The sequence below is a fragment of the Mya arenaria genome, chromosome 4, assembly GCF_026914265.1.
Source record: "Mya arenaria isolate MELC-2E11 chromosome 4, ASM2691426v1".
Taxonomy (NCBI): domain Eukaryota; kingdom Metazoa; phylum Mollusca; class Bivalvia; order Myida; family Myidae; genus Mya; species Mya arenaria.
The window spans coordinates 34,474,767-34,498,970 of NC_069125.1; the positions used below are offsets into that span (position 1 = coordinate 34,474,767).

The 24,204-nt window shown below is 34.0% G+C and overlaps 2 protein-coding genes across 3 annotated transcripts; both read left to right on the forward strand.

Annotated features, from left to right (window-relative positions):
* Window positions 1-12,579, forward strand: LOC128232372 (methylthioribulose-1-phosphate dehydratase-like). 2 transcript variants are annotated; one of them, XM_052945884.1, is made up of 7 exons: window positions 1-124; window positions 1,625-1,719; window positions 2,352-2,400; window positions 7,507-7,624; window positions 8,434-8,556; window positions 9,280-9,460; window positions 10,586-12,579. In XM_052945884.1, the coding sequence occupies exons 1-7, from the start codon at window positions 101-103 to the stop codon at window positions 10,692-10,694; spliced, it is 699 nt and encodes a 232-aa protein (XP_052801844.1). In that variant the 5' UTR covers window positions 1-100; the 3' UTR covers window positions 10,695-12,579. The 2 variants fall into 2 exon arrangements, with proteins under 2 accessions (XP_052801844.1, XP_052801845.1); XM_052945885.1 differs by lacking the exon at window positions 1-124 and adding an exon at window positions 902-978.
* Window positions 12,580-16,944: 4,365 nt separating this feature from the next.
* Window positions 16,945-21,476, forward strand: LOC128232964 (methylthioribulose-1-phosphate dehydratase-like). Its single transcript, XM_052946781.1, has 4 exons — window positions 16,945-16,966; window positions 18,298-18,420; window positions 20,062-20,242; window positions 21,441-21,476. The coding sequence occupies exons 1-4, from the start codon at window positions 16,945-16,947 to the stop codon at window positions 21,445-21,447; spliced, it is 333 nt and encodes a 110-aa protein (XP_052802741.1). The 3' UTR covers window positions 21,448-21,476.
* Window positions 21,477-24,204: the final 2,728 nt, after the last annotated feature.

Genomic DNA, 24,204 nt, shown 5'->3' on the forward strand with positions numbered 1-24,204 from the left:
TCACAAACGAAAGATTAACAAAGCAAAAGGCGAAAGTAAACATAGATAAACCATTCCATTATAATCGATCAAAAAATCGGGTGTACTGCCGGCAATATTTATGGAGAAAGACCCTTTTCCCGAGGTTTGTACATAGTTGGTGAAGTCAATACACTATTCTGGATAACTTTTTGTTGAAAAAAAGGAAAACTAAATATGGCAACAAAACAAATATCAGCTGTGAACCGTTCTAAAAAAATCCACGTTGTTGATTGAATAAACCGGTTTAATCCTTTCATGCATGTACAGGTTGGGGGTGTTGGGGTTTGTTTATTTTTTTTTGGGGGGGGGGGAGGTGGGGGTCCTTGCGGAGGCAATTGCAGGGGGTGGGAGCTTGAAATGGGAAGAGAACTTCCACTGAAAAAAGGAAAGGAACCTCTCAGTCAGTACTGTCATGTTTCAATTTCTTGAGATGCAAAATATTTTACAGGATAAAAAGGCCTCAAGTTAATCTGTTTAAGTCATTGATTCATAAGTGGAACGCTAAATCAAGATAATATCTAACAGTACTTGATTGATTATCATGTCATTGTGTCCAAAGCTATGTCTTTCAAGTAATCTGTTTCAGCAAACACTGATAGTAGTAAGCTTGTAGCTTGTTATCAGTACTGTCATAGTTGCTATGAGTGTAGACAACATGATCTTTCAATGATCCAGTCATCAGTTTAAAGTTTGTAAACATTGGACATGTGCGTGATCTAGATTTTAACACACTATCACGCACATTTTATCTCAATTTTATGAATGAAATCTTGAAGAATGCATGTCAATGTTTAACTAGGGCATGACCTGGTTTACATACAAGTGTACTATCTAAAGGTTAACTGTCTGCATTGTGAGTGTACTTTTGCTGTTAGTGTAAATTCATATTGGGTTATTTGTATTAAATCAAAACTCCTGCAGACTTACTTAAAATTGAAAATGGATATACAATCTGAGGTATAGGCTGTTGGGGCTTGTTATTTGGCATTGCAAATTTAAATTATTTTCTCTGAAAAAAGGAAAATGCAGTTTAGTGATTTCAGGATCTCAATGGACCAGTTTTGTTTATTTAAACATATAGCATTACTATGTAAAAAACGTAGTGAGTTAAAATGACAAAATATTCAAAACAAATAATTCAAAACTTGACACAGATCATCTTCTCTATGGACCAGTTTAACTATGAACCAGTTTAAACTCATATTCAGTTTGGATTATTAATTGTAGGATTTTGATCTAAATTACTTAAATACCGGTAGTCATTAATTGTTTCGTAAAAATATTTTGCTAAAATTTGAGCAATGTTTGTGTACTGTTTCATTTGATGTTTCCAACATATGCAGGTGTAACTGTTTGATGATGTGACATGCATATTATTTGCCTTGATGAAAATAACACTTGACACTTAAAGAATGCATGAACATAAAATTTCTGGTGGATTTAGGACCACCCTTGACACTTGATTTCAGACCTATGTAGGCTGTTCTACCAGAATGGCTGGGTTACTGGTACTTCGTTTAACACGGTTATAGAATATAGTTTTAAATAATAATGCTGTTTGTGCTTGCTATCTATATTTTGTTGTAATATTATGTTATTTCAGGACCACCCTCGGCACCTGATTCCTGATCTATGTCGGCTATTTTACCAGCATGGCTGGGTGACGGGTACTGGAGGAGGAATCTCAATAAGACATGGGTATGCGGTTTATGTGCAAACTTTATGAACAATTATAAATTGATTTTTTTGTGATAATCATTCAGCTTATGCACAAGGGTGCCCCTTTTTCCTCTCTACTGCACAACAAATAACATTTAACTATTTGTGCCATAAACATTAAACTATTTTGGGAATCTGCACCATTATTATAAAACTATTTTGAGGGTCTACACCAATAACATTAAACTATTTTGAGTCTGCACCAAGAACATTAAACTATTTTAAGTCTGCACCAAGAACATTAAACTATTTTGAGAATCTGCGTTAATTACTTAAAACTATTGAGAGTCTGCGTACCAAATAGTGCCAAAATGAAAGTTTTAGCTGACTGCTTTATAACATACCAACATCTCCAATACTCACTTTATGACCTCATGCATTGTACACAGCATAATGAAATGAAGTGAAAGTCACGATATGATTTTAAAGCGATTGCTATTAACAGCAAAACACACGGTTTCCTTTATAACATAATTAACTCTTGTGATTTGAGTTCATAGAAACAGAAGTCAAATTCTTATAGTTAGATAAGTGATGATGTCGTATACAATTGTACTTGTTCTTGTAGTAGCATTTTCATTTAAATGGTTTATGGTAATTTATGTTTTTAGAGACAAGATCTACATAGCCCCATCTGGTGTCCAAAAGGAAAGAATTCATGTAAGTTTTCCTTCCTTTTTAAGATTCTGTATCTTTCAGTCAAAATGATAAGATATTTTTATGCCCCCCTTCGAAGAAAAGGGGTATATTGCTTTGCACGTGTCGGTCGGTCCGTCAGTAGACCAAAGCTTGTCCAAGTGATAACTCAACAATTCCTGGACGTATGGTCATCAAACTTAACATGAAGGTTGGGCCTGACCAATAGATGACCCCTATTGTTTTAGGGGTCATAGGGCCAAAGGTCAAGGTCACAGTGACCTTGAATGTTAAAAGGTTGTCCAAGTGATAACTCGACAATGCCTGCACCCATGGCCCTCATACTTGACTTGGAGGTTGGGCCTGACCCCTATTGTTTTTGGGGGTCATCAGACCAAAGGAGGTCACAGTGACCTTGAATGGTTAAAGGTTGTCCGTATGATAACTCGACAATGCCTGAACCAATGACCCTCAAACTTGACTTGGAGGTTGGGCCTGACCAGTATATGACCCCTATTGTTTTGGGGGGTCATCGGGCCAAAGGTAAAGGTCACAGTGAACTTGACTGGTACAAAGTTGTCCAAGAGATAACTTGACAATGCCTGCACTCATGGCCCTCAAACTTGACTTGGAAGTTGGCCCTCAAACTTGCCTTGGAAGTTGGGCCTGACCAGCAGATGACCCCTATTGTTTTTTGCGATCATCGGCCAAAGGTCAAGGTAACAGTGACCTTGTATGGTTAAAGGTTGTCCGTGTGATAACTTGACAATGCCTGCACCCATGGCCCTCAAACTTGACTTGGATGTTGGGCCTGACCAGTAGATGACCCCTATTGTTTTTTGGGGTCATCGGGCCAAAGGTCAAGGTCACAGTGACCTTGAATGATTAAAGGTTGTCTGTGTGATAACTCGACAATGCCAGCACCCATGTCCCTCAAACTTGACTTGGCGGTTGGGCCTGACCAGTGGATGACCCCTATTGTTTTTTGGGGATCATCGGGACCAAGGTCAAGGTCACAGTGACCTTGAATGGTTAAAGTGTGATACAGTACTGTTAAGACCAAACTTTACACTCTTGTTCACTAGGAGTGCACTCGTAGTGAACAATTTGTGCACTATGGATAAACTAATGTAGTCTATAGTCTATTAGATAAGCCAGTATTGATTTTACTGGTCCACTCAGATTGGCCTTACTATATTGATTTAATTTTACTGATAAGATCATTTCCTCAAGCAGTTACAGTTTACTGATGACTTTATGATGTTAATCATTTAATGGGCCAGTAACTAAAGACAAAGATTCTACCCGTCATTTACTGATTATATTTGACATTTTTTTTAATTCTAATGTAGGTGAATTGAGAATAAAACATTTCTTAAATAAATACAATAAATTTCTTTGTAAGCCAATATTTGAAGATAGAGGTGATATAAATATAATTGTGCTACAATTATAACATCCAAACAATTATGATTTTTTTGGTAATTCAGACATTTAATTAAAGCCAATTAGTGATTACAAAATAATAATTCTGAATCATACGCATATAAGAGAACAGCACTTTTATATTCAAACTGTGAATGCAAAACCAATGTTTAAGATAAAAAAAGTAATTGTGATTTAAAGATGTTGAAAAAAAGACTTCGCCTTAATTAAAATGATTTAAAAATAGTAGCTCAGGCTTTTTCATATGCATTACATTATAACTTCATCAAAAAGTTAATAAATACTAATCTAAATGATATTGCAATTGTCTGATACTGTCCTGTAAAGATGTTATGTAACTATATTCACGATTTATTTCATTACTTTTCAAACATTAACATTTTAAAAGCCTAGTTTGAGCATTTGATACTGAATGTATCTATTTATCTTTGTCTATAAAAATAGCACAAAAGGAAATTATCCTACCAAATGGCCGACTAACCAGGCATTAAAATTAATTGAATTTTAGCAAAATGATAAAATGCTTATTCATACTTTTGTGATGAGATTATGAGATTGTAACAGTGTTAGCCCCGATAGGTCGGAACAAATAAAATAAACACAGGAAGTATCAGGAACCCTGCTGTAATAACATTAAAAATGACAAAAAAGGGAATTATCCTATGCATCCAACCATTAAGCAGGCATTACAATAAATGAGTTCCTATTAAACTTGCTATTTGATGTAAAAATACACGATATGCATAGTAAATAAAAAAATCTATACAATTTGATTAAGAAATGATGAAAAGTGTCCTAAAGAAATAGTACTTTTGTTTTATAATGCAGTTGCAACACAAAATATAGCCTATTTCATATCTTTTATCAACAGATATTTGTTTATATCTTTTCTCTAAAACAAAATTCATAAAAATATATTGAGTTTTCTTCAAAGGCCTAGTTTTAGGAATGATTGTCATGATGATTCTTTGCTTTGTATCCCTTGTTTACTGCACTAGTGTCATTGCAGGGCCAATTTCCTGTGTATTTGTTTATTGGCTCGGTGCCATTTAGAGGTGACACCATTTAGAGAAGAAAATAGCATTGTCTCTAATACACAAACAATTCTTGCATAAACAATGTATGCATCTAGCCAATGGATTAATTTGACTGATGGGAAGTAAATAATAAAAAAATAAAGTTAAAAGGGTTTCATTCCATTTATGTTGTATAATATCAATGATATTAATTGGATATTATAAATAATATCTAACATTACTCTTATTCTTACTCTAAAGCATCGTAATAATGCCTTTAATATGATTTAAAAAAATAAACGATTAGTCAAACACTGACAGATCTGAGATTTGACAGACAGCAGGAGGCTATAAAGATAAAGATCAATACACAGAATTGTGTACTATGGGGAGGGGGGCACTTAAACAAGGCTTAAATTAGCCTTCAATGGATAGTATTTCTTTTGATAATGAAGCAGCAGAACCAATTATACAAAACATTTAAAATATGTGTTTATCTATTATGTGTTTCAAATCAGAAATGCAATTAATAAATCTGGGTACACTGTATTAAATATTCTATAATAATTAATAGTGTACTTATTTGATAATGATTGCTGTCAGGTTGTCACCTTAAGTCATAATACATAAATTTGTTAAACAAAAATAAACATAAAATTGAAAGTTTCAGAATAGATGGAAGAAAATCTTTGTTTCTATAATCTTTGAATGAATCAACAATGGCACAACAATTTCACAGTTTGAGCTTGGAACAATAAGGCGTGAACTTTGATGATTTACCATTTCAAATAACGAACAACTTGTAATTATCACCTTGTGAAACTTATTGTTTTACTTTAAATAAAGGCTCGTGAATTCCTTTCATTGTTATGTTCAATAAGTGTTTGAAGATGAAACCCATTAACCCAGAACCAAAATTTTATCATTATATCTATCAATTTATATCGAAATAATGCAATGCATATTTCAAAAGAAAACAAAAAACATTTAAATATCTTTGTTTGCCTTTTTTTTATAAAACAACATCAGTTATTTAATTTTATAAATCTATATTATTTACACGAAAGGTCCAAATGGATTATAATTATTCTCTATGAATTTATTAACATTAAAACGTCTGTTAAAACTACACTCATCATTCTAAGTTTCACTGTAAAGATAGCTTTTATGATAGACTGAAGAAGCCTTATCTGGTCAGCCCCTTGTTTGCATTTAGTCTTTCCCTGGTCTTACCCTTGTCTTACCCTAGTGCACTACGAAGTGCACTGATGGTGAACTGATAGTGAACAAGAAGTTCACTTACTGTCAAGTTTGGTCTTAACAGTACTGTAACTTGACAATGCCTGCACTCATGGCCCTCAAACTTGACTTGGAGGTTGGGACTGACCAGAAGATGGCCCCTATTGATTTTAGGGGTCATAGGGCCAAGGGTCATGGTCACAGTGACCTTCAATGATAAAAGGTTGTCCAAGTGATAACTCAACAATGCCTGCACCCATGGCACTCAAACTTGACTTGAAGGTTGGGCCTGACCAGTAGATAACCCCTATTGATTGTAGTGGTCAAAGGTCAAGGTCACAGTGACCTTGAAAGCAAACTCGACAATTCCTGAACCTATGGTCATCAAACTTGACATGAAGGTTTGGCCTGACCAGTAGATGACCCCTCTTGACTTTGGGGTCATCGGGCCAAGGTCAGTGTCACAGTAACCCTTAATGCAAAAAAGTTAACAAATCTTCTCCCAATGATATCTCAACAATGCCTGAACCTATGATAATCAAAAATGACATGGAAGTTGGGCATGACCATTAGATGACCATTATTGATTTAAGGAGTCATCGGGTCAAAGTTCAAGTTCACAGTGACCTTGAATGTGATAACTCGACAATGCCTGCACCCATGGCCGTCAAACTTCACATTTAGGTTTTTGGTGACCAGCTGATGACTCCGATGGATTTTTAGGTTATAGAGTCAAAGGTCATGGTCATAACACACTCTATCCTCACACTTTGAATGGTCATAATCTTAAAAGTGCCTCAACGGCATTCAATGTCAGTGACAAATCAGTTGTCATTTTGGTCCATGCATATTTCATTCAGTTGTCCATATAATCCTGACAACATGGCGCTCAGGGGGGCATTATGTTTGACAAACATCTCTTGTTATATTTTAACATAAAGATATCAAGTTGATTTCAGAGCACTTCTTGCACTTAGAAGTCTCATTCATTGTACAACAATTTTATGATTATAAAATAAACACGAAATATCATTGTATTGTATGTACACATTGTTTTTGTTAACAGGAATTGTTGACCCAATTCACAATCCCAAAATGTATGCTTTTTTCACAAAAATTGGACTCAATATTTTTCTCAACTTTTTACATTTAGTACATTTATGTTTAAATTCCTAATCTCTTAAATTCTTCAAATTCTGTATCTTTAAGTGCCTTTGCTTTGTTTCCTTGTTTAAAATATACTTTTGTAAATTCACAATTTTATGCATTTGTCACTATTTTCACAATTCTTAAAGTGCCCTGACCTCCTCACAAAATGGTGGTAAAAACACTGGTACATGTATAATTGCATGAGTAGCATATCTATAGCATTATCAACACCATTTATTGTTTAAAAACCTTATTTGTTAATTTGTAATGCTTGTTTTAGCCAGAGGATCTGTTTGTACAAACCATAGATGACATTGACCTTGATGGCCCTCCGCCCGCCAAGAAACTCAAGAAAAGCCAGTGTACTCCTCTCTTCATGAATGCTTACACCATGGCAGGTACAATACTAGAAATATTTGCCTGAACAGGAAAAATGACAGTTATGTCTTTATAGTGACTGTCCTCCAATTCTTATCTCAAAAGTGAAATGGACTATTTCATCACACAATGAATCTTCTTGGTGCATTTACTGGTTACTTGCTGCATGCTATATCATTTATTATGCCCTCTTTCGAAGAAGAGGGGTCATATTGCTTTGCATAGTTGGTTGGTCTGTCAGTATGTCGGTCTGTCTGTCAGTAGACTGTGAACTTAAATGCAAAAAGCTAATCCAAGTGATAACTCAACATGGTTATCAAACTTCATTTTGAGGTTGGGTGTGACGGTGTGACCAGTAGATGATCCCTATTGATTAAAATGTCATCAGCTTGAAGGTCAAGGTCACTATGATATTGAATACAAAAAGCTTGTCCGAGTGATAACCCTACAATGCCTTGACTTATTGTTCTCTAACTTGACTTGGATGTTGGGCAAGATGGGAAGCTGAAAAATGATTTGAGGTCATCGGGTCAAGGTCAAAATGACCTTTAACGTGAAAAGCTTGTCTGAGTTATCATTTGCCAATGTCTGTTTCACTTATCTTTATATCGTTCCAAAATGGTGTCTATTTTCCATTTCAGATTAATAAATTAAACATATCCCAGATAGTGTTGGTGTCTTGATCAACGTAAGCAGGTTGTTGATTTATATGTTACGGGGCAAGTAGGTGACCCGATTTGGGATATGCAGGTTTGAGTCATTTACTGACCCCATGACATATCATATGAAGCTCTTCTTATTCCTAATATCATTTCAACGATTGTTCCAGATGCAGGGGCAGTAATCCACACCCACTCCAAGCACGCAGTGATGGCCACGCTTCTGTTCCCTGGCACGGAATTCCGTATCACTCATCAGGAAATGATCAAAGGAATCAAGAAGGGAAACAAACGTGAGCTCATAATTGTCATGGGGAGGGTTATGTGAAAACTCCACACATCAGTTATTTCCCTTTGCTGTATCATAATCACTGCCATTAAGTAAATCACATTATAATGATCAAAATCAATTGATGTCATTCAAAAGGTTCAATTTTTCTTTCATCTGATTATTTTTTTTATTTTCAACTAAGAAAACAACGTTATTTAATATTATTTTCATAATTTATTTATCATTGCCTAAGAGATTTATTCTTTTAAAAGGAGGGTTATAGGTTATATGAGTTTCCTTTCTTTGTCTGTGATTGGAATATTTCTCAAGTTTCATTAAATGTTTCAGAATTTTTAAGTACCAAACAAAAACTATAATAAAAAGGCTTCAAATTAAAAGGGGAAGTTCCATTATATATCGGGTTAGCTAAGCTTTTATTAATAATTTAGGGCTTTTGTTAATATATATGTAAATTGTGATTCTCTTTTAGAATCGGACAGATTGTGCCTTTCAACACAATTGACATAATTGACATAAGGCCGAATCAGATTATTACTGCCTTCTCTGACTCTGATAACATAAGAATATATTAATATATACACCAAGTCTGCATTCATTTGTTTATTTAGTCTGCCGGTTATCACGTGTTCAGTGAATTTCCCCATTGGAACAGTTATGATAATCTATATCTGGGTGGATTTTAGTGATGTCAGTTATCACAAAAATGCTTCCTTATTTTCTTCAGCTGAGTACTACCAGTATGACGAAGAGCTTGTAGTACCGATTATTGAGAATACTCCGCATGAACGAGATTTGAAGAAGCGTATGGCCATCGCCATGGAGGATTACCCAGAAGCCTGTGCGGTCCTAGTGCGGCGACATGGTGTCTATGTATGGGGACCAACTTGGGAGAAAGCTAAGACAATGTAAGGGGTCAGCTGACGATTTTTCTGACTGAAAATGGGCCAAAATATGAACCCTTTCACAATTCCTAAAAAGTATTCTATTTTCACAAACATTGGTCTCAAAATTCATGATCATAAAAAGCTCAGCTAAGCTTAGGCGCAAGCTTGGTTTAAGCTCAGAAAATTTGTTATCAATTACAATCATATTGCATTGCTGTTGTTATTACGCTCCCAATAGGGAGGAGTATATAGTCACTGCTTTGTCAGTCCGTCTTTTCATCCGACTGTTACACCCTTGTCACGAAAAAAACTTGGTACATATATAGATGGCAATGATAGGAAGTGGAGTGCACAAGAACCATAATCCTATCATGCATATTTATTAAGCCATTTCCCCTTTACCATTTTTTTTCATAATTGGTCCTTGTCTGAGCCATAACTTGGAAAATACTTAAGGGATTGAATAAAACTTGGTGTGCAGATAGCTGACAATGAAAGGAAGCGCAATGCACAAGAACCATTATTCTTTCATGCTTATTTATTAAGTTATCTTCCCCTTACCTCCCCTTAACGTGTTATTTTTCTTCGATAATTGGAAATTGTCTGAAAGTACTCACAGGGATTTAAAGTTCTTTATGGATTGAAATGAAGCTTGAATTATCGATTGATGGCATTAAGAGGAAGTGCAATGTCCGAGAATAATAATCCTACCATGCATATTTATTTACGTATCTCCCCTTTACTATATGTTTTTCTCCATATTAAATGAGTGCTCACTCAGGCCATATCTAAGAATGTTTTAAAGAGATTCAAATGAAACTTGGTATGTAGATAGATGGCAATGTTTGAAGGTCCATATTCACTCTTTTATGCAAGCAACCTCAACTGCTATTTGTGAATTCCAATTGATGCTTTTTAATTTCATTGCTTGAAATTTACTTTAGAACTTAAATCTCAAACCAGCCCATATCTGTGTATGTTTTGATTTCTTTAACTTGTGCATAATAATGCTACAACCATTTACCATCTACCAGCACATTGCACTCAATTTCTACCTTATCATAGAAAATGGGTGTTTGGGGATCATTCATCGCTTCCAGCGATACTCTTGTATATTCATATTCTTATACATTCTCTTGTTTTCAGGTGTGAATGTTATGACTACCTATTTGAGATTGCCGTGGAAATGAAGAAGTGTGGGCTTGATCCGACTGAGATTCCTGTTCCTCCAAAAGGAGCATACACCCAGTTGTAGTCTAAATATTAAAATATTTAGCTAGTCTATTTTTCAAAGAAGAATGTTCTCATGTTGTAGCCTTGGAGCGTCATTTGCATCGCCAAGTTCCTAGATGCCTCTTTCAGATGGCCCCATCACAATTCTTCATAACCATAAAAATGGCTGAAGTTTGACCTTTTGGTTTTGAAAAAAAAATGCTATTACTATCTGAGTAAATTACTGATTATTTACGGTTTCCATTTTAGCGCAAAAAATTAGACGTAAGGTATTTGATGCAACAAATATGATTATAAATGTTCAGTTTATTCAATTGTGGTACATCTTTTTTTTATAAACCACAGACAGACATGAGCTACGTTGATAGTAAATAAGTTTATTTTTATGACGTTGAACCTCATCATCATTTTTTATATTTGTCCATTACGTTTATACAATGAGGTGCACACAATACTTGTTCAATATACTGTGTTCCAATGTTAAGTCAATATATTTTTTTCTGCTGTTGATTCTGCAATCACAAGTTGTGTCAAAAGGCCAAAGCTAGATTAAACGTGTCCCATAAGCACTTTGTTTTGCTGTCAGGTTTTTCAATAAGGCTCTCAAAAACATTTTTTAGTTTCTATTTTTCCACCCTTAGAAATGAAAAAACACCCTGGGTATATTGATCAATGTCTAGATTAAGCAAAACAATTTGATTTCTTAGATGTTTAATGATTTTAACGGTAATGTTGTGTGACTCATGAACTATATCATATACAGCTTAATTTCAACCTATTTTGACCTGCAAATGTACATGTTTATAATGTTTTCTTTATGATGTTCATGCATTTGTATATGCATTTCGTTGTTAAGAGTATAAGCTTTTTTTCTGATAAACTTTTTTGTTTAGGATTGATACAAAAGCATTTCTTGTTAGAATTTATAGAACTTTTTTCTGTTAAGTATTTGTACAAAAACATTGCTTGTCAGACTTTAGAGAACTTTTTTTCTGTTAAGTATTTATACAAAGACATTGCTTGTCAGACTTTCGAGACCTTTTTTCTGTTAAGTATTAATACAAAAGCATTGCTTGTTAGACTTTAGAGAACTTTTTTCTGTTGGTTATTCATACAAAAACATAGCTTGTTAGACTTAACAGAACTTTTTTCTGGTTGTTATTGATACAAAAGCATAGCTTGTTAGGCTTAACAGAACTTTTTTCTGGTTGGTATTGATACAAAAGCATAGCTTGTTAGACTTAAGATAACTTTTTTCTGTTGGTTATTAATACAAAAGCATACATGTAGCTTGTTAAACTCAGGAAATCTTTTTCTGATATATTTTTATACAGAAGCATGGTTTGTAAGATTTTATATTTCTTTTTCTGTTGGGTATTGATACAAAAGCATAGCTGGTTAACTGCATACAAAAGCATAGCTGGTTAACTGCATACAAAAGCATAGCTGGTTAACTGCATACAAAAGCATAGCTGGTTAACTACATACAAAAGCATAGCTGGTTAACTACATACAAAAGTAAAGCTGTTAAACTTGAAACATTTTTTTAAATGATGGGTATTGTAACAAAACCATAGCTTTTTTAACTCCATGAATATGACAACTTACAATTGCATGACATATTTATTTATAATGTATAGTGTACATGTAGTTTTGAAAGAAACTTTAAACAATTTGATAAATGTTAGAACAACTATAACATTCAATGTGGCTGTTGATAGGAGGCAATATTCATACTTGTGTTGTTTGTTAGAATCACTTTTATTAACGTATTTGTACCCTTGTTGGTTTATTCTGGGTCTACTTTTTATTTTTGTATTGATCATGTTAAGAATACAAGCATAATCTTTTATTATTTAATAAATCATCATATGACTTTTGTCCTTTGGCCACTTTAAATAAAGTTATTTCAATGAAAGTGTTATTTTTTTATAATTTCGGAAAACACAGAAGAGACCAGTTTTTCCAGGTTACTGTATTTGCCGACTATTATTAAATGGGTATCAACAAGTATGGGCAGTCATGTCATATGTTTTTAGATCGGCCTTTTCAATTTAGCTAACTCCTTTCCAAAACGACCTCAAAACCTCGTTCAAACTTGCATTGAAGATTTAATAGTCCGTATTGTTGTATAGAGTAAATTATTAAACATTTATATTGAATCAAAAAAATAATATTTGAACGGGCAAATGAGTTGAACCATTTTTTTACCTTTCGGTAAATTTTTGAAATTCATATATAGGTGGATTCTTTGAAATGTATGCTTTCTCATCATGTCAAAATATGGCAATCGTGTGCTCATTGTTACTTAAGGTAATGGTGCGAAACTGGTGGAATTGAGGGCAAGTTAGCGTGTGAAAATAGTGCAAATTGCGTAATTGGTATATAGGTAGGTGGCGTCTGAAACTATTGCGAATTGAGATATCTTTTCGAAGGCCGAAAACCATGTGGAAATATCGCAAATGGCGTCATAGTTACTAAAGAGAGTTATTATGTGTGTGAAAATGTTGGAAAGGGCGTCATTTTCACTAAGGGAATTAAGCGTTTGATACTATTGCCTTGCCAGTAACGACGGAGAACTTATTTAACAGCCTAGCCAATTACATAATATTATGATTGTTGACTTCCATGATGTTGAATTCGTGCGCCACATGGAGAGGAAAATGAGGTCGTTCATAATCATGCCGTGACAGAATATGTGGGTGGTGATTGAAGCGAGAATGCCTTTGCAGTACCAATGGAAACAACATATGATGTCGATGTCACTTGCCGGTTGGCATGTTAACAAGCGCAATCACTACCAAGTAAGGCACACGTCGTATGTTCGACGTCGGAATGACGAAGTTTGGTCGCGATGTCAGCGACCAAGCGACCAATTAAGCGACGTCACGGCTATCAACTTATCGTCATGGTATGTATGGTTTTTTTTATTATCTTTATCAGAGCTATTGCTGTTTTATTTCAACCAAACGCAGAATACCATTCTAAGATAAACCAAATAAATTGAAAGCGGTCCCTGACGATGTTTTTTTACTCAGTTGTGCGAATCCCTCTAACGTCAACCCCTTGTTTGTCGTCATAATACCGTAGGTATGAAGTCATGGATTTTATCAGTTTTCAGATATAATATTTGCACGCTGCACGCTGCATGACGCCATTGTAAGGTCTCATATACGATGATGCTCCAGAGTGGGCCAAACATATTTTCGGAAGAAGAATATATATCCGAATATTCGCAGTTCTTTATAATTAAATGTACATGTTTATATTTTAAATGCATAAAGATACTCCGCAATTTTTAATCCACTTACAACTTAACCTACAGGGAGCTTACTAAATAATGATATTAACCAAACAAAAACAAAACATATAAAACACGAGCTGACCCCTTTGGGGCCACATACCTCCCTGTCCATTATTGTTATATTGTATGAACCATATCTTGGCATTAGCGGATATGTGATTTTACTGTTGCTTCTTTTCTTCAAGGTAAACTAGGCTAAGCTATTTATGTTAATATATGGTTAATAGTTCTGTTCTTGTGTTTTAGTATTTTACAGAATGTAGCAATATATGATATACTAATAAACAAGAACAGAACTGTTAACCGCATACCATAAATAGTATGAAAAAGAACCAACACTATTCACATGTATTTATACAACCTGCAGTCTATGTATTTTAGTTTTTTCATTCGATGAGTAAAACACACTGCTAAGGGAATCGGAGTTCATGTGGACACCCCATGCAAAGCTTTTGTTTATCGTTCGTTCATGCTTCTTTTCTTTATTGCAAAAATATTTTTCAAATTATACATTTATATTAGTATAAACCTTCTACCTAAAACATTCATTTGCACAATACACTGTACGAATAACGCATGTCAATGTTTAACTAGTGCATTACCTAGTTTCCCATCTAAATGTTAGTTTTCTGCCTTGTCAGTATAATTTTGCTGTTAGTGTAAATTCCCGAAGAGTTATCTGTAATCTAGGTATTGGTCCCAGATGTTATGCAAATTACTGCAGACTGACCTTGGCGATGGATAACTTACCTAACTTGAAAATGGATGTAAATCTGAGGTAAAGGCTTTTTAGGGGCTTGTAATTAGGCATTGCATTTTTTCTCTGAAACAAATAATTTCGCATTTTAGTGATTTCAGGTTCTCAATTGACTAGTTTTGTTTAAACATATTATATAATTCACATGATGAGTTGAAATGACAACATATTCAAAACATATAATTAATAACTTGACATAGATCCATCTTATGTATGGAGCACTAGTTGAAACTCATATTCGGTTGAGATTATGAATTGTAAGATTTAGATCTAAATTGTCATTATTTTGAAAAAAATTATTTTGCTGACACTTGAATTACTCATTTAAATTTTCCGTTTACTTTAATAATACTTGTGACTGTTGATAATTATAGTAATTTAGATAGGTTATTTTACTTACACACGCACATACACACAAAAAATTGGTGATGTTTAAATGTCATATATATGTGCTTCATAATTATGTTCACTGTTTCATTTTATATTGCCAATATATGCAGGTTTCACTGTTTGATGATAGCACATGCATATTATTTGCCTTGGTGGAAATAACACTTTAAACTTAAAGAATGCAGGTACATTAATTTTTGGTAGATTTTAAAACCACTCTTGACACTTGTTTCCGAACCTGATGAAGACTGCGGGTACTTCAAGTAACACTGTTATAGAATATAGTGTTAGATGATAATGGTGTTTGTGCATGCTATCTTTATGTTATTGTAATAATGCCAATGTTATTTCAGGACCTACCTCGGCATCTGATTCCGGACCTAGGTCGGCTGTTCTACCAGCATGGCTGGGTGACGGGTACTTGAGTAGGAATTTCAATTAGACATGGGTAGGTTATTTCATGAGTACCAAATACGTGTGAACTTGTGCTTCTTTCCCCCTTGTTTTGAATTGTCCTCCTTTTCTACCGAATCCTGCACAACATATTACACTAAACTATTTTGTGAATCTGCGTTAATAACATTACTATTTCAAGAGTCTGCCCCAATAACATTAAACTATTTTAAGAGTCTGTACCAATAACATAACTATTTTTAGTGTCTGCGCCAATAACATTAAACTATTTTGAGAGTCTGCACCGATAACATTTAACTATTTAAGAGTCTGTACCAATAACATAACTATTTTTAGTGTCTGTGCAAATAACATTAAACTATTTTGAGAGTCTGTACCAATAACATAACTATTTTTAGTGTCTGCGCCAATAACATTAAACTATTTTGAGAGTCTGCACCGATAACATTTAACTATTTTCAGAGTCTGCGCCAATAACATTAAACTATTTTGAGATTCAACTCCAATAACATTATACATAATAACTATCTTTAGAGTCTGCGTACCGAAGATACTTGCTTTGCGTGCTTACATTTTTTTACAAAGCCTAATGAGATGCAATGAAAGTCACGATATGATTTTAATGACAATGCTGCTAAACTGCAGAAAACTTGAGTGATTCAGCTTTGATTGATGTCCATTTTTCATTTAAGGGACAAGATCTGCATAACCCCGTCTGGTGTTCAAAAGGAAAGAATCCATGTAAGTTTTTTCTGCTTTCTTAAGATTCTGTATCATTCAGTTAAAAATATTTTTTTATTTTAACATTTTATATCGAAATGATTTCTGAACAATTCCTGCACTCGTGAAAATTAATTGATTGTACACTAATGTAACGATTTTTATAAAAACAGATTTCATTCAATGTACTATGTGTTTTTTAATGAAAATGGGGGCTGACATTCGGCCAAATTCACGATCCTAATAAGTATACTGGTACATTTTTCACAAAAAAATTAGACGCATTTTTTTCAACCCTTAATTAATACAGTCATGTTTAAACTTTAAATGCGTTCATAATCTCTTAAAACTCTGTATCTAATAGTGCCTTTGCTTTGATTCTTTCTTTGAAATTTACTTTCAAAAAATTACAATTAAGGCATTTTGTTGCTATTGTTTAATCATAAGGACCTTGGCCCGATTCACATAATATAAAGGGGGAAAAAAGCACTGTGCATGTACCTCAATTGAATGAGTACCATATCTATGGCTTTATTATCACTATTTGTATGCTTAAAACCCTTATTTATTCGTTTGCAATGCCTTTTTTAGCCAGAGGATTTGTTTGTACAAACCATAGATGGCATTGACCTTGATGGCCCTCCGACCGCCAAGAACCTAAAGAAAAGCCAGTGTATTTTTGTCTTCATGCATGTATACACCATGGCAGGTACATACTTAAATTGTTTGCCTAACCTGGAATAATGACAGATGTGTTTTTATAGTGACTGTCCTCCAGTTCTTATCTCAAAAGAGAGAAGGACTACTGAATTTTCCCGGTGCAATTTACTGCCCTTTAAAGGCTACAAAGCCTACATTTGTACATATTCCCTTGCAAAAGTGGCCTTTATTCAACAAAATGTATAATATCTTTCCAGTATAAGTTAGACACCATTTCTGTGATAGAATAAAAATCAATGTATTTCATTAAAAAACAAACATTTAGACCTTCACAAGACCAGATCTAAAACACTAATTATATATTTAAAAAATGGTTACTTGCTGTAATGTCATTTGTTATGAATTTGTTTATTCCCATTGTCTGGTTGAATTGGAAACAATCACAAAATAGTTGCATGGTGTTTTAAAAAGGTGATATGTTAACAGTGTTTTCGCAAACTTGGCCATGCATTTTCTAGGCTTACAATACATGCTACACCATACTTGAACTGTGATACTGCTTTAAATTAAAAAAAAAATGATTGAGTCTCAATCAGTTCTCATAACTGAAAGGCTTAAATTTTCTGGTAGCTGAAAAAGATTGTGTCCCTTACCATAACTATAGTAACAACATCTGTCCTAGCATTCATCAAAATTAGGTTTTTGAATTTACAAGCTGGACTCTAACCCTAATACTGGGCTTCAAAAATTGGAACAAAACTCAGATTTTAAGTAAGCCTAGCAAACATTATGCTATTGCTGGGCTTCCGGGCTCACAACGGGACATTCCATGGGTAACCTCAACTCTTGTTTTTTCTCGCAGGATTTTTGTTATTGGGGGTATGATAAATTACACCTCCAACATGACGTAACGCCATATTGGTTCAGGACTGGCCACGTGGTAACCCCGGTGACCCCATGTTTTTCAATATTTGGTCACTAATTTTAAATCGTACCAAAAGGACGTCTGTTGTCCGTTTCCGATGAATAAATGCAACATTTTCCAGATACTATAATTGTCTTGATCAATGTAAACAGGTTGTCAACCTGATATACATTAGGGGGTTAGTAGGTGACCCTATATGGGAAAAAACAAGGCGCAAGAAACCATATGAGGATTCTGGATTTGCTCCCATATCGGGTCACTTACTTACCCCGTATCTTCAGGTTGTCAACCTGATATATACATGTGGTTAGTAGGTGACCCTATATGGGATAAACAGGGCGCAGGAGATCATACGAGGGTTCTAGCTTTGCTCCCACATCGGGCCACTTACTAACCCCGTATCTTATCATATGTCGCTATCCGCGTTCCCAATATAAGTTCGATCACTGTTCCAGATGCAGGGGCAGTAATACACACCCACTCGAAGCACGCAGTGATGGCTACGCTTCTCTTCCCTGGCACGGAATTCCGTATCACTCATCAGGAAATGATCAAAGGAATCAAAAAGAGAAACAAATGTGAGCGCATAATTCAGTGTGTGTATATACCACGGGATAAATTACGTCTTATATGCTACATCAGAAAGCAACAGTTTGCTTGAAATGAAGACCTAAATCAATGTTAACTTTTCTTCAATTTTAAATAAAACAAAGGGCAGTCTATGCCGCTTAAAGAGCCCCGTATTTGTTTTTTTTACCGAAATTTGATAAGATCATTAGTTTCATCAAACACTGCGGCAAACCTGTTTCCAAAATAATGTTTTGACAGTGCTCCGTCCGACGGCCGTATTGTGAAAAGGTTTCTCAATCAAACTCTGGTAAAAGACCGAAAGGAGGCTCCGTACGCGGCGTAGACTGCGCTAATGTTTCATTTAAAATGGTGAAGAAATAGTGAAGTTATCTTTAATTAAAGTTATTTTTCAAATCAAAATATTGCCTTCTGACATAGCATTTATGATGCAATTTATCACGTGGTATACGCACACTGTAATTGCCATGGAGGGTTATGTGCATAAAAGGAAAACTCCACGAAGCAGTTGCTTCCCTTTGCTGTACAGAAATCACTGCCAAATCACATATACTGATCAAAATCATATGATGTCTTTAAAAAAGTAAAAATATTCTTACATTTGAAATTTATTATTTTATTATTGTAAGGGGCTAGACAGCAGATGGTCCCAAAATCGGCAAATGCATTATTTCCACAGAACAAGCCTAGAATTGTCAATAAAAAACTTGTATGAGTCAGATAACAAATCATTTTACATGATAAAAAGAATATTTTGTCGCGGTCTCACCATAAATTACCTTTAAAAAATAGCGCAAAATGCTTTCCCAGTTACTAGTATGCATATTTAGCATGTTAAAGTCCCGCTATTCGTGCAGATACATATACCGACGCTATTAATTGGGATTTACATGCAAGACAACCTTGTAAATTTCAAATTGGAAAAATACGCAAAAACTGCGAAATATACATGAGGGATAATCGATGTGATACATATTAAGTAAGATTCAATGCATTTTATTTTTATGTATGTTTATGACATTTTTTCTTGCACTTGTACCATCTGGTGTCTAGTTTACGATGAAAACAGTGTTACTAATGATACTTTCATAAAAAAAATGTATAATTGCGGATAAAAACCATTTTCCCTAAAATCACTGCGAGGGAGATAGATTCTAAAGGGTAATTATATGCTCGGTATGATATAATGAGATTCCTTTCTTTTTCTATGATTGGAATATTAAAGTTAAATTTATTGTTTCAGTATTTTTGATGCCAAACAAATACTGTACCAAATATGCTCCAAATTAAAGGGGGAAACTTTCATTATATCGCGTTAACTAAGCTTTTTACCAATTTAGGACTTTTGTTGATATATGTCAATTATGAAGATTCTCTTTTAAACTCAGACAGATTGTGCCGTTTAACACAATTGACATAGAGCTAAATCAGATTTTGACTGCCCTCGCTGATTACTACTTTTGTTTCACATAAGAAAATATTGAAACCAAGTCTACATTCATTTGTTTATTCAGCCTGAGGTTTATCACGTGACTATTAAATCTCCCCATTGGATACCATAAATGAATATTTATATCAGGGTGGATTAGAGTGGTGTCAGTTATAACAAAACGCTTCCTTACTTTCTTCAGCTGAGCATTACCAGTTCGACGAAGAGCTTGTAGTACCGATTATTGAGAATACTCTGCAGGAACGAGATCTGAAGAAGCGTATGGCCATCGCCATGGAGGATTACCCAGAATCTTGTGCAATCTTAGCGCGACGACACGGCGTCTATGTTTGGGGACCCACTTGGGAGAAAGCTAAGACCATGTAAGGCTTCAGCGTTTTTTACCGTCAAAAATGGGGCCGAAAATTGCACCCCCCGCCCCCCTCATTCACTCATTCACAATCCAACAAAAGTAAAAATATATCACAAAAAATGGACTCAAAATTCACTATCATAAACAGCTTATCTACGCTTAGGCTCAAGCTTGGTTTAGGCTAAAAATGTTATTATTAAATGGCAATCTTATTGCATTGCTGTTGTTATTACGCTTCCAGAATGGAGGTGCATTTAGTCGCCGCTGTGTTCGTCCGTTTGTCCTTCTGTCTTTCCATCTATCTTTCAAACCCTTGTAAGGAGAAAAACTACTGATGCCAAATGGGATTGAAATAAAACTTGGTATATATATAAATGGCTATAATGCACAAGCACCATACTTCTATCTTGCATATTTATTAAGTTATCTCTCCTTAACCCTTTTTTCATAATAGGAGCTTGTCCGGGCCATATCTTGGAAAATACTAAACGGATTGAAAACCCCCCAAAAAACTCGGTCTACAGATAAATAGCAGTAAGAGGAAGTGCAGTGCAAAAAACACCATTCTTTTATCACGTTCATTTATTAACTATCTCCCCTTTACCGGATATTTTTCGATGATTGGATTTTCTGAAAGTATCTAATGGATTTAAGTGAAAGTTCCAAAGAGATTGGAATGAAACTTGAATTATAGATAGAATAATGGCATTAAGAGGAAGTGCAGTATCCAAGAATGATAATCCTACCCTGCATATTTATTTACTTATCTCCTATTAACCTGATATTTTTCCATAATGAATGCTCACTCGGGCCATATCTTGGAATGTTCTAAAGGGATTTAAATGATACTTGGATAATATACAGATCGCAATGGCACTATAAATTGTTTAAAGATCTATATTCATGCTATCATGCAAACGTCCTCTTTTTCTGATATTTGTGAATTTCAATTACTGCTTTTTATTTGATTGCTTGAAACTTACTTTAAATTTAATTATCAAACCTGCCGATATCTTTGGTTGTTTTGATTTTTCACCTGTGTATAATAATACTAGAGCCTTTAACCTTCTACCAGCAACTTGTAGTACATTTTTTGCCTTTCCCACGAAAATGGGATCTTGGGGAGCATCCATCGCTTCCAGCGATACTCTTCGACTCGTATAATTATATTCATAAGTATGAATTCATTTACATTCTCTTGTTTTCAGGTGTTAGTGTTATGACTAACTATTTGAGATTGCCGAGGATATGAAGAAGTGTAGCTTTGACCCGACTGAGATTCCTGTTCCTCCAAAGGAAGTTTTAAAATATTTAGCTAGTCTATTTTTCAAAGAGTAACGTTGTCATTTCATAGCATAGGAATGTCAAGTTCCTGGATAGCACTTTTAGATGGCCCCACCAAAAATCTTCATAAACATAAAAAAGTTGAAATTGGACCTTTTTATTTAAAAAAAAAAACGCTATTACTATCTGAGTATATTTCTGTTATTGTATATCTATATTTATTAACGGTACCCACTTTGGGGCATAAAAAAACACATACTGTGTTCCAATGTTAAGTCATTATCTTTTTTCTACTGTTGGAGCTCTTCAAACAATCACAAGTTGCGCCAAAGCTCAAAAGCAGGATTGTTTTTTTGTTAGGTTGGTAAAGTTGAGAACGTTTTTTTGATGGGTATTGAAACAAAAGCTTAGCTGCTTCGAAATATATAATGTTTTTTTTTCTGTTGAATAATGATACAAAATTCTATTTTGTTAAACTAAAGATAAGCATTTTCTGTTGAGTATTGATAAAAAACCCATAGTTTGTTAACTCTACAGCATATGTTTCTGTTGGGTATTTGCTCGTTAAACTTGAGATAAAAGAAATATGTTGGGTATTGACACAAAAGCATAATTTTTTCAACATGAGATAAAAAAAGTTGGGTATTGACACAGAACATTGTTTGAGAGAACCTTTTTCTGATGGGTATTTATACAAAAACATTTTTGAACTTTTTTCTATTGGGTATTGATACTTAAGCATAGCTGGTTAAATTAAACAAAACTGTTCATTTTTTTACTCAAGATAACTGTTTTTTATTGGGTATTGATACTTAAGCATAGCTTGTTAACTGCAGATAACTTTTATTCTGATAGATATTGATATAATAGCATAGCTGGTTAAACTTGAGAGTAATTCTTTGGTGAGTATTGAAACAAAAGCAAAGCTGGTTAACTGAATACAAAAGCATAGCTGTTAGACTCGAAATCAAAGTTTTAATTGAGGGTATTGATACAAAAACATTGCTTGTTTGTCTTAAGAAAACTTTTTCTGTTAAGTATTGCTATATAGCATTGCCTGTTAGACTTGAGAGAAATTGTTTCTGCTGGTTATTCATACAAAGGCATAGCTTGTTAAACTTGAAAGAACTGTTTTCTGTTTGTTATTCATACCAAAGCTTATGTTGTTAAACTCAGGAAAATGTTTTCTGATATATATTGATTAGGTTGTTTAACTGAGGAAAACTTTTTCTGATAGATATTGATACAAAAGCATAGCTTGTTAAACTCAGGAAAACTTTTTCTGATAGATATTGATACAAAAGCATAGCTTGTTAGACTTTAGAGAACTTTGTTCTGTTGGTTATTCATAAAAAAGCATAGCTTGTTAAACTTGGGAGAACTAATTTCTGTTGGTAATTGATAAAAAAGCTTAGGTTGTTTAACGCAGGAAAACTTTTTCTGATAGATATTGATACAAAAGCATAGCTTGTTGATCTTCAGAGTACTATTTATTGTGATTATTATAAAAAGCATAAGTTGGTAACTGCATACAAAAGTATAGCTGTTATTTTTTAAATTATTTTTTAATAAAGGATATTGTTACAAAAGCATAGTTTTTAGACTTTATGAATATGACAACTTACAATTGCATGATGATGTATAGTGTGCGTGTAGTTTTGAGAGAAACTTTAAACAATTTTATATATTTAAGGGAAACAATTATACATTCAATGTGATATCATTGTTGATACAAGTTGATATTCATATTTGTGTTGTTTGTAAGAATCACTTATATAAACATATTTGTATTGATGCTGGTTAAATTCTCAGTCTACTGCATTAATTGTTTTAATTTTAATGATCATGCTCAGAACAGAATACAAAGCATGATGTTTTTATCATTTAATAATTCATTAAATAACTTTTATCCCTTGGCCGCATTAAATAAAGTTATTTCAATGAAAGTGTTTTTTTATTATAATTTCGGAAAACACAGAAGAAACCAGTTTTTCGAGGTGAGCGTATATGCCGACTTTTATAAAATGGGTATCAACAACGTATGGTCAATCATGTCTTATGTTATTAGATAGGCCTTTTCAATTTAGCTAACTCCCTTCCAAAACGACCTCCTAACCACGTTCAAACTTGCATTGAAGATTTAAGTGTGTGTTGTTGTATAGAGTAAATTATTAAACATTTATTTTATAATTTGGAAGCATTTGTACGGGAAAATAAGTTGACCCATTGTTTCACTTTTCAGTAACTTCTTCAAAATCATAGATATAATTGGTAGATTCTTTGAATTTGATGCTTTCTCAGCATGTTAAAATATGGCAAATGTGTTCTCATTGTTACTTAAGGTAACCGTGTGACAATGGTGGAAATGACCTCATTGGTATTACGGCAAGTTAGCGTGGTAAAGTATTAAAAATAGTGTTATTGGTATTTAAGTAGGTGGTGTGTTAAATTGTTGCGAATGGAGACAAAAAACATCGAACGCCTTAAACAATGTGAAGATTGCAAATTGCGTCAATGTTAGTAAGGAGGGTAACCATGTGAAAATGTTGGAAAGGGCGTCATAATAACTAAGGGAAGTAAGCGTGTACATGTGATACTATAGAAATGTTAAAAATGATTTACGACACAACAAGGCAGTACAACTACGGAGAATTGATTTAAAAGCCTATTAACCAGTGACATATGTTT